Here is a 12,397-nt window from a genome sequence, read left to right as displayed (position 1 = left end):
CACGCACGCGCCTTTGGGGTGTGTGTGCATCGACCAATTGGCTATGCATTGCGGTATCGCTCACACACTTACACACACCCACACTCACACACACTCACTCACACACCCACACTCACACACACTCCCACACTCACAAACACTCACATAAACACACCCACACACACTCACACAAACACACCCACACTCACACACACTCACACAAACACACACACCCCCACACTCACACACACCCACACTCACACACACACACCCACACACACACACTGACTCACGCGCTCACGACAGTATGTTAACCCACTCGCGCGCACATTCAGTGGCGTAACGTGATCGGCATGGGCCCTGCTTCCAGGAATTAAATGTCCCCTCCCCGTTCATCCAATGATCTCCCCCTTCATCTTCGTAGCTCCCCGCGCCTAGGCCCCTCTGGCCCATGCAACCCCTGTGCAGTTGCACCGCCTGCGCACTCGATAGCTACGCCACTGCGCGCACTGTCACTCGCGCGCGTCGCTGCATCACTCACGCGCCGTGCTGTATGGCTCACTCACTCACTTGCTCACTCACTCATTCACTCGCTCACTCACTCATTCACTCATTCACTCGCTCACTCATTCACTCACTCACTCGCTCGCTCACTCACTCATTCACTCGCTCACGCACCGTGATGTATGCCTCACTCACTCGCTCGCTCACTCCCTCGCTCGCTCATTCACTTGCTCACTCGCTCGCTCACTCGCTCGCTCGCTCACTCACTCACGCACCCTGCTCTATGGCTCGCTCGCTCACTCACTCATTCACTCACTCACTCGCTCACTCACTCATTCACTCGCTCACTCGCTCACGCACCTTGGTGTACCGCGCGCGCAGGTCCCGCACGGGACTCGGTGGGACCCCGGGAAGCGAGGCGAGGAGTCCCGCCAGCCCCGCCTGCGCCGCGTCCCCGCCCGGCACCTCCGCGCCTCCAGACATCTCCTCCTCCTTCTCCTCCTTCTCCTGCCGCTGCTGCTGCTGCCGCTGCTGTTCGCCCCTCTCTGACGCCGAGTTCGCCTCCTCACCCTGGCTACAGCCTGCGCCTGCTTTTGCTGCTGATGCTGAGAGTGCTGCTGATGCTGTCAATGTTGGTGATGGTGCTCCTGCTGCTGGTGGTGGTGGTGGTGGGTAGTCTTGCTGTTGTTGATTGGCTGAATGTATAATACTTGTCTATACGTTCACACACTCACCACAGCGGTACAATGCACCGTGAAATGAATGCAATGGACGTGTATACGCGATTATTTTCCCCGTGTGGTTATGCAACGACGGAGACTTTGATTCTGCGTAGATTTGTGTACGTGTGTGTGGAGGGGTCGTGTCTCTCTGCCCGTCGTCTCTGTCCCTCTGCGTTGTCTCTCGAGAAGGATGTCTCACTCGGTCGGTGCCTCGTGTCGTAGCGAGAGAGCGCGCGCGCGCGATCTCTTATAGAGCGCGCAGTGGCGAACACGCGTCCTCGCCAGAGCGCGTGATTGGGCGGGCGCTTCCGTTTGTATCTTCTACCCCCACCCCACCATCTACCCACCCACCCTCTACCCCCCCCACCCTCTACCCCCCCACCATCTACCCCCCACCCTCTACCCCCCACTCTCTACCCCCCCACCCTCTACCCCCCACCATCTACCCCCCAACTGCTACGGTCTCCCCACCCTCTACCCCCCCCACCCTCTACCCCCACCCTCTACCCCCCACCCTCTACCCCCCACCCTCTACCCCCCACTCTCTACCCCCCACCTTCTACCCCCCACCCTCTACCCCCCACCCTCTACCCCCCCCCCCACCATCTACCCCCTACCCTCTACCCCCCTCACCCTTTACCCCCCACCCTTTGCACCCCCACCCTCTACCCCCCAACTGCTACGGCCCCCCACCCTCTACCCCCACCCTCTACCCCCCCCTACCCTCTACCCCCCCCCCCCACACTCTACCCCCCACTCTCTACCCCCCACCTACTACCCTCCACCCTCTACCCCCCATTCTCTACCCCCCTACACTCTACCCCCCCCCACCCTCTACCCTCCACTCTCTACCCCCCACCTTCTACCCCCCACCCTCTACCCTCCACTCTCTACCCCCCACCTTCTACCCCCCACCCTCTACCCCCCACCTTCTACCCCCACCTATTACCCCCTCCCACCCTCTACCCCCCCACCTTCTACCCCCCACCTACTACCCCCCACCCTCTACCCCCCACTCTCTACCCCCCCTACCCCCCCCCACTCTCTACCCCCCACCTTCTACCCCCCACCCTCTACCCCCCACCTTCTACCCCCCCCCACTCTCTACCCCCCACCTTCTACCCCCCACCCTCTACCCGCCCACCCTCTACCCCCCCACCTTCTACCCCCCACCTACTACCCCCCCCCACCCTCTACCCCCCCCACTCTCTACCCCCCCCCCCCCCACCCTCTACCCTCCACTCTCTACCCCCCACCTTCTACCCCCCACCCTCTACCCCCCACCTTCTACCCCCACCCTTTACCCCCCCCACCCTCTATCCCCCCACCCTCTACCCCCCCCCACCCTCTACCCCCCCCACCTTCTACCCCCCAACTGTTACGGCCCCCACCACCACCACCCAACGATTCTTGCCACGAGCCCCCCGTTGTCACCCACCCACCCACACGCACACCCACCCACCCACCCACACGCACATCCACCCACACGCACACGCACACCCACCTACACGCACACACGCACACCCACCCACACGCACACCCACCCACACGCACACACACACACCCACGCACACCCACCCACACGCACACACACCCACACCTACACGCACACACGCACACCCACCCACCCACACGCACACCCACACGTACACACGCACACCCACCCACACGCACACCCACCCACACGCACACCCACCCACACACACGCACACCCACACGCACACCCACCCACACGCACACCCACACGCACACCCACCCATCCACACGCACATCCACCCACACGCACACCCACCCACTCGCACGCACACCCACCCACACGCACACACGCACACCCACACGCACACCCACCCATCCACACGCACATCCACCCACACGCACACCCTTCCCACTCGCACGCACACCCACCCACCCACACGCACACCCACCCACCCACACGCACACCCACCCACACGCACACACGCACACCCACCCACACGCACACCCACCTACACGCACACACGCATACCCACCCACACGCCCACACGCACACCCACCCACACACACCCACACACACCCACACACACCCACACACACGCACACCCACCCACACCCACCCACACACACGCCCACACACACCCACACACACCCACCCCCGTTCCATCTTCGCCATAGCCAACCGCGACGACGACTGTCGCCACTGCCGGCTCGCAACTCATACCGAGCGAGCGTCGTCATCGACAACAACCGCCACCACGACGCTCACCACCACCACCAAACACATCGCTATCGTCAGCAGCACCACCAACCCTACCACAACACTCACTACCACCACCGCCAGTCGACCACCTAACACGATTCCAACCACTATCAGCTAACTCACACCCACCATCAACACAATCACCTACTACGACACCAACCCTCAGCACACCACGTATTACAACAGCAACCATTACCGCGATAACGACCATCACCACCACCACCAAACTCACCGCCTACCACCAATACGAATACCTACAACCACGACTACCATCACAATCACCACCAATAACCAATAAACTGACTCTCAACATCACCAACGCCCTACACCCTGAGCAAGCTGCAACAGGCGAGCGTCTGCCTGAAAATGCATCTGTAAAGCCACACAATTAATCTGTATGGTCGCACAATTAATCTGTAAGGCTACACAATTCATCTGTAAGGCCTCACAATTCATCTGTAAGGCCACAATTCATCTGTAAGGCCACACAATTCATCTGTAAGGCCAAAATTCATCTGTAAGGCCACACAATTCATCTGTAAGGCCACACAATTCATCTGTAAGACCACACAGTTCATCTGTAAGGCCACACAATTCATCTGTAAGGCCACACAATTCATCTGTAAGACCATACAGTTCTTCTGTAAGGCCACACAATTCATCTGTAAGACCACATAATTCATCTGTAAGGCCACAATTCATCTGTAAGACCACACAGTTCATCTGTAAGGCCACAGAATAAATCTGTAAGGCCACAAGATTCATCCGTAAGACCACACAGTTCATCTGTAAGGCCGCAAAGTTCATCTGTAAGGCCACATAGTTCATCTGTAAGGCCACAATTCATCTGTAAGGCCACAATTCATCTGTAAGGCCACACGATTCATCTGTAAGACCACACAGTTCATCTGTAAGGCCACACAATTCATCTGTAAGACCACAAAGTTCATCTGTAAGGCCACACAATTTATCTGTAAGACCACAATTCATCTGTAAGGCCACAATTCATCTGTAAGGCCACACAGTTCATCTGTAAGGCCACATAATTAATCTGTAAGGCCACACAGTTCATCTGTAAGGCCTCACAATTCATCTGTAAGGCCACACAATTCATCTGTAAGGCCACAATTCATATGTAAGGCCACAATTCATCTGTAAGGCCACACAATTCATCTGTAAGGCCACAATTCATCTGTAAGACCACACAATTCACTGGGAATCTTGAAAAGCCTCGAGTGAGCTTCGCTGAGACAGTCGCTCTGTTACCTACTTGTATACAGTACCCAGGGTTTCATCATCATCACCAGCCATGATCAATCCACTGCTGGATGAAGTCCTTCCCAAGCCGTCACGATCGAACAATCCCGTTGTCACCTCCTACACATGCGCCGATTCCGTCGCTCCATCACGTCGGGCGAGCTTCAGGGCGCGTTACGTCTCATGTGGCTGCTGTCACTCCGCCACGAACGAATCTTGAGACTGGGTGAGACGTTCCTAGGTGAATCAACGGTTCGCGCATTGACCTAGGGCAGGCGATCGGCAACCAAATTAAAAAGAAGAGCTATTTTTTCTAGATTTGAAGTTGTCGTGACTGCAAGGATCCATACTCTTTGGTACTTTCGGTAAAGTCACGTAGGTCAAAAAAAAATAAAAGAACATTTTTATTATTTTTTTTGCTATTTGACTTTACCGAAAGAACCAAAGAGTAAAGAGCTATTTTCTTCTTTCAATTCGGTGGTAACAAAAAACATAAATAAACCCTCGATATTTCAAGAGCCACAATGCGATGTGAATACGAGACGGTGGGTCCTTAATGCAATTATGTCACGAAGCGGTCGTTAAAGAGCCGCACACGACTAGGGAGACGAAGGTTGCCAACCCCCTGAACGAGGGAGATCCGGCGACCATGGCCAACATCAGGAATGAGTTGATAACCGACGCGGTGCCGAGCACTTGAACTAGACCAAGCAGCCCGCATAGACCCGCGTGGTGAAGTATAGTAACACAGCGCCATCCGCCAAATACACCATGTCCGTGGCGGGTTGCTTTCATCCAGCGGTGGATCGATTGAAAGGGCAGTAAATGAGCAACATTGCGTTATTTGTTCGAGACACCGAGGCAGCTGATAGCGGGGCGCATGGATGTTGCGCGAATATTGCGACTCAACAAACACCCAAACCATGCATGGCACGGTTTGGGTGCCCTCCTCTCCTCCTGTACCGCCCCCCCCCTTGCCGCCGCCACCCCCAGCTCACATTTTCTGGGGGAAAAACATTCCCCGTCTCGCCCGCTCCTTTCCCGCTTCACCCCCCCCCTCCTCTCCCCCCCACGTGTCCCACTCCGAGGCTCCTGGCTCGACGCAGGAGGTCGCTTAAATTTCGACTCATTAGGGTCGTGGCGCTTAAATTTCGACTCATTAGGGTCGTGGCGCGCGTCCCGGATAATCCAATAAAGTAAATCCGCCTCTGTAGTCGGGGGCTATTGCAACCGCCGCTGGCTCCGCTTTTGCCTTCCCCCCGCCGCCTCGTCTCCTCGCCTCTGTGCTCGTGAAGATACAGCAGCAATGAGCCTGATGTACTGTCGCCCGTATTCTTGTTTGCGTGCGATTACGCCGAGGAACACGAGAAAGGGGTGCCACAGAGGTCGCAAACGGGTTTTGATTCCTTACCCGTACCCGGCCGCACCAGGGTTGCAAACGGTTACCCGTACCCGTACCCGGCTGGGTACGGGTACCCGTACGCTACCCGTACCCGTACCCTACCCGAAATGAGTGACAAACGGTTACTCACCGGTGACTCACGGTCTACCCGTACCCGTACCCGGCCGCACCAGGGTCTCAAACGGGTAGCCGGGTATCGGGTAGGGTACGGGTATCGGGTACCCGGTTGCGACCTCTGGGGTGCCAGTAGCAAGGGGTTGGAGTGGGAGGCGTAGCGGGGAGGGGGGTGGGGGTTAGGGGTTGTGGGGGGGTGGGCTGCTCGAATGGGTCGCCGGCCCGAATTGTTGGAAGCGAATAAAGTCGTGGAAGTGGTGGGGCGGTGCCGACGCCGCAGAATCTGGGAGGAGTGGAGTGGGTGGCGGGGGGGGGGCACTTTGCCCCGGGCGACTCAATGTCTACGTCTCTACTCCTGATTGTCTTACCCCCCCCCGCTCGCCAGCCCGCACCGCACTTAATTTCTGTTGGTAACTCTCGCAGAAAGCATTGCACCACCTTGTGTCCGTGTCGGAGGACGCTCTCTGGAAGGTGCCCACGTCACGGAACGACTTCTTAGATACTCTTTGGTTCTTTCGGTAAAGTCACGTCGGTATAAAATACAATAAATCACGACGTTTCGGGTGCAACACAAGCGTCTTAGATCCCCTTCACGCAAACTCTGGAAGCGGGTTTGTCCCCCACGGGTTCATCAGTTGCACGCTTAAATAAATAAATTAGCATTAATTAAAATCAAACCGATAGGCCAATGGGTCGTTTAGTCTTGACGATATTCCATATACGGTATACGTGTGAACATACGGACCTGATGTCGAATTTGATACAATTATTATTTAACTACCCAAAATGCCCCTCCACTTCAGTGCCCAGCGCGTGTTTTTTTTTCGTGCCTTCTTTAATCAGCCCGTGTCCCTACGTGGGCTCCACATTCCCAGACCTCCCTTGCAAATTAAAGACCTTGAATTTCAATGGGCTTCTTCTACTCGCGCCGCCTCGTGAACAAGGGAAATCAGTCAAAGTGTTGTCGGGAGGGCGTGAAGGGGAACCTCACTCTGACAACGTGGCCTCGTCACCTGTAGCTGTGCCACAGCACCCCCCCCCCCAGCAGTGCAGGGGGTCTGGGGGGCGAGGGAGGTGGTGGGGGGGGGGGAAGTGGGGGCGGTCGATCGTTGGTGGCAGGGGTTGAGGTGCTAAACGTGTGTTGACCACGTTTATTGAAATCGACTTGTGTGCTCATTTGCAGCAGCAGCAGCATCTTGATCAGGGACAGCAGCAGCCATGATCTATCCACTGATGGATGAATTGAGTTTCGTAATATACAGCGTTTTGTATATTACGGCGATCATCTAGCGCCTGCACAAGAACTCACTCTCCTCGCTCCATCTCCCCGGTCGACGTCCTCTCTCTCTCTCTCGTGCACATTCTCGTCCCCTCTTAGCAAGGCGGCCTGTCCAATCCCGCTTAATTCTAGATTTGAAGCTTTCGTGACTGCAAGGATTGAAGTTCGAGACATCGTGTTAATGGCTAACATAACTTAGCGGGATTGATACTCTTATGTTTTTTTGGTAAAGTCACGTAGGTAAAAAAATAAAATTAAAATTAATAAAAGTAATAATAGAGATAAAATAAAATAATAAATCATATTTTTTACCTACGTGACTTTACCGAAAAAACATAAGAGTATCAATCCCGCTTAGTTTTGTTAGCCATTAACATGATGTCTCGAACTTGAGTTTTGTTTCTCTCTCTCCCGTTAATCCACGTGCTCCGCTTCTGTTGGCCCTAGTTGTTAACTGCACGCACGGAACATCTGCCCGCTTAAATTCTTGGCGCAATTTTGTTTTAGCTTTTGTTCCGGTTTCTTCGTGCTGTCATCAGAGTCACCCTCCGAACATATCTCGCGTTCCTTGTCGCGGGCAACGGCCCCGCCAAACATGCGGAGTCAATAACTCGCCCGGACGGAGAGCGGCCGCTCGCGTTCGACCTCGTAAGCTCAGCTGGTCAGGTTCGAACCATGGTCAGTATTTTTACGAAAGACTCCCTGGCAAAGACCACGTGTGTGTACGTGGGCTTGGTGCTGCAGTGTGGCCGGGAGATGGCGGCACAGCAATGGATTCGTGAGACCCATCGGTTTTTCTCCGCCCCACGCGGAGCCAAGCCTCTCATGAATGGAGTTGGCCACATCACCAATGTGGCAGCTTCGATTAGCCCGGTTGGCATACGTACGGGTGCGTAAGAAGTTCAGCATATATGTACAGGACCCTCCTGAAAAAAACGTGTCTTCCGACCCAGTGTGACTTTCCAGGCTACGTAACTTCGCGCAAAAAGAGCGAAACAGGAAAACATCTCCACATATCTGGTTGTCGCCTGATGAAGCTAATTGTAATTACTGGCGAAACGTCGTACTCAGATTGTAAATGTTGTGGATTGGCTCCAGGCTCTCCAGACACACCGGTTAGTGCTGTACTAGTAAGGAATTGGCATGTTCTGTTTACGTGACAAACCTTACTAGTTGGCTGTCGGGTGGTGGCAGGTTTTAAGACACATTTAAAAAGTTCACGCGATCTAACCGAAAAAAAATCTGTGGTATGGATGATATTGGTCGCGAAAGCCTACTACATGTTAAACTAATAAGGCAGTACATTTTCTTGCTGTGCTTTTCACACCTGACGATCATCGCTTGTGTTGCAATCGAAACGTCGTGATAATTTTTGTTGTTTTATTTATATTATTTTATTATTTCTCTTCTACGTGACTTTACCAAAAGAACCAAGAATATGAATCCCTGCAGTCACGAAAGCTTTAAATCGTAATAAGGCAGTGTTTGTCATTATTAACAGAGCCGTAGAGTCCACCAAATCAACACGGAATGAGCGCGATCTCGTCCAATCTCGGAAGCTAAGCAGGTCATCAGCCTGCGTAGAGCTCGAATTGTGGTGACCACCGCAGCTTGTTGGAGGTGGCTTACGGTTCCGTCCAAGCAGATCCCCATGCGAAGCGAATGCCAAGCCGGTCGGTGCGTACGTCACTGTGTGTGTGTGTGCGCGAGCACGCCGCCAGAGTGTAAGCGGTGAGCGCTACGATGCACTACGAACCTGGCACAACCCGAGCACCGATTCCCGCTCACGGCCAACATCAGTGACGGTTGTCTGAACCGGTCCTGGGCCTCCCCTAGGTCGACTCAGCCTCAAATTAGTACCTGGTACAATGCGTCAACATTGCCACTTGAGAGAGATAAAGGCGGCCGGACGTGATAATGGCCACCACCCCCCCCCCCCCCCTGTTCGGTCTTCCCAGGTGCTGCTCGCTAACAGCACTTGCCCCAAAAGTCTGTTGAAGGCTATACGGGGAGGCGGGTGGTGGGAATCTTTGGCTGTGTCTTTGTGCGCGCGACTAGCTTCATTGAAACTTTCTCAACACCGTGCACGCGCGTGATGATGATGTAGGGTGAGTGGTGGGTGGTGGTCTTGACGTTTTCGGCGCGTCTTTATAGTTCAGAGAATACGTTTAAACAGAAGCGGAGAAGAGATCTCGGTTAATATTATTATGACAGGGAGCGGGAGGAACTCGCTCAAGCGAAGCCAATGAAGGCGCTGGTGCTTAGAGACCCCCGTCTCATCGAGCCCCCCCCCCCACGCCCCCGCTCCCCCAGGTGGCGGTGACGCTGATGAATCGACAACAACCGGAGAGAGATGTTTGTTTTCCTTCTCGTGATTTGTGTCGAGTACCGAGGACGGTGTTTGTTTGGGATCATTTTAAAAGGCGTCCCCGACAAATAGGAAAAGGTGGTGGAGAAGAAGGGGGGGGGGGGGTTGGGAGCGAGGGATGCGAAGGGTGCATGGTGGTGGAAGTCGGTTCGAGGGGGTGCGGGAAGAGATAATAATCTCCATCGCCTGGTAGGCAGGAGGTCGTCGGCTTCATCACAACCCTGACGCCTGCTGTATATTTGGAGTTTGCACGGTCTCTCTCCCTGTGGTCGCGTGGACTTTTCTCCGGATCCACCGGGTTTTTCCCTCCACATCGAGAAACGTGCGTTTCGAGTATTTTTCCTGCTATTCATTTCCACGTGATAAGCCACTTCGTTCAGCTATATTTCTCGGTGGGCCTTATCTTGTGAAATAAAAAGTTTAGTTTCATATCTAGTTGTTTTGATTTATTTTACATCATGGGACCTCCTTTGCGAGTACCAAAATATGAGAATAAGTTTTTCCCCTTTTTTCTGGCTACAAAACAGGTGTTGAGTTGTTAAAACACGAAAATTAAACCTTTTTACAATGAATCATGTCTTGCTTTATTTTATTCACCAAGGCAAAGTCTCACAGAGTTTCAATCTCAAACAGGATCCTCCTGCCATTTGGGATGTCTAGCCCATGCCACGAGCGAGCGCTTGGATGATCTTGACCGAATTGGCACGTGGACACGTGCAGGCAGATCTCTTTGTGAATCCCACCGCCGCTGAACGAGGGTCACGGGGCCGGGTTATCTGACCATACTTCACCGCTTGGTGCGTGGGAGGAAAAACTGGAGGTGCAAAGCCCACCCTTGGGAAACCATGCGTGTCGAAGGCGGGGGCAACTCTGCAAAGTCTCGCGCAGTCGGATTGACGAACCCACTTGCTGTACTGCCCCGTCACCTCCCCTGGCCACGCCGCAGCCAAGCGAGTTCGGGGGTGGGAGTTGCGCAACTATTTGCTGATTGCACTGCGCGCCTTTAATTGCTGTGACAGTCATTTGCAGGAAACCATGCACGACTGGCCCCAATCCCAGCACCCCATCGCCCCGTGTCATCAGACGGCTCTACCCCAACTCCCATCTCTTCCTATCTGCTCCACTCCCACCACCCCCCCCATTTACTCCGAACCTCGTTGCCCCACCGCCCAAGCACAGCGCGGCGTACCCTGCAATGACCCGCACTCATAATATCCCTTTCGGCGGAGGCGGGCGCGCTTGGGAGACCTTTAACGTGATCTGTACGGGCAGCGGACGGCCTTCTCTCCGCGCTAATTGCCGCGCGCTTTAATTAAAGCGGCGTCCGTCTGCCGCCCGCCGGCTCCTCTTTGCTTTCCCCCCCCAACACCGCCCCCAGCCCCCTCCACCCACCCACAGCCCCCCCCACCCCCCACAGACCCCACTCCCTACCATTCCTCCTCCACCGCTCATCAGCAGATACAGGTTTCCCTCGCTTTACGCGGTAGATGCATTCTAAAAAACCAAACCGCATTCTAAAAAAACAACCCGCGATGAACCGCACGAGACGGCTGCTTGCTGAGAATATTTGGTATCTTAAAAAGTTGTAAACATACAATTATACATCCCTCATAGCGTATGCCTCTTCTCTGTTGCCCATTCTCTTCCTCTTCCCTCCCCTCGCCCCTCCACTCCTTCCCGTCCCTCCCCTGTAGCCCTTTGGTGATCCCCAAGTCCGCCGCTATTGCGCGCGTCACTCATTCCTCAATCCTTGTAGCACGCCACTGACATCTTGGTGTATTTCCACCGTGTTTTAAACCATGTCAAGTCCCTTGAGTGAGGGCACTCGACAAACGTAACATTTTAAACGAGATTCCAATCATTCAATTTAAACTCCATCCCCATGCGCTACTACCGACTCACGCCCGGTGCCTTGCGAGAGCCGTCGGGGCGCGTGTCTGCATCGGTGGCCAAAATAGTCCCCCCCCCCCCCGCCTTTGCTCCCGGAATTATCCATCCATCCTTGCGGAGATGGATTTGGCCGAGGGCCCAACCCAGCATCATTCCCATCCAATGGGAACAGTTCCCGAGTGTGCAGGCAGTGCAATTGCATCTGGGGCACATAGTCTCGCTATGAAGAGGGGGGGAGGGCATTGGATAGGGCACTCGTCCCCCCCCCCCCCCATTTCATTCCTTATACCAGGCCACTTGCCAACCATGCTTCATCACTGATGAAGCCCCATGTGTACATCAATACGTTATGCATATACATAAAGGGGGTGGGCGGGGTCTTGTTAATAGTACTCAAATTGTCTGCAATGTGGCCCATCTTGCCGTATCATGTAAGCCGAACAGGTTTGTGAGCCTGGCCAGTACCATAGGCACAAGAAAGCGTGTTTGGGAATACCATGAAGCTCGCTGTAGGCTTCGGCTGGGAGTTGGCCCGAGACATGCTAGTCCAGTAACGGATTCTTGCATCCTTCTGCACAGAACGTTAGTGCATTACTCACCGAGCACGCAAGCGATTCTCTCGTCAAAATGGTCTCGAGACTCAAAA

The 12,397-nt window shown here is 54.5% G+C and overlaps 1 protein-coding gene across 1 annotated transcript in view; it reads right to left on the bottom strand.

Moving 5' to 3' along the window:
- Nucleotides 1-1,442, bottom strand: part of LOC144717166 (retinal dehydrogenase 2-like) — a 71,905-nt gene extending 70,463 nt beyond the window's left edge. The window contains exon 1 of the mRNA XM_078592498.1: nt 844-1,442. Within this exon, the coding sequence (XP_078448624.1) occupies nt 844-966 (123 nt within the window). The 5' untranslated portion in view covers nt 967-1,442. The remainder of the gene's footprint in view (nt 1-843) is intronic.
- Nucleotides 1,443-12,397: the final 10,955 nt, after the last annotated feature.

The sequence above is a fragment of the Lampetra planeri genome, chromosome 3 (genome assembly GCF_965212315.1).
Source record: "Lampetra planeri chromosome 3, kcLamPlan1.2.h2, whole genome shotgun sequence".
Taxonomy (NCBI): domain Eukaryota; kingdom Metazoa; phylum Chordata; class Hyperoartia; order Petromyzontiformes; family Petromyzontidae; genus Lampetra; species Lampetra planeri.
This window is presented reverse-complemented; position numbering and strand designations above follow the sequence as displayed.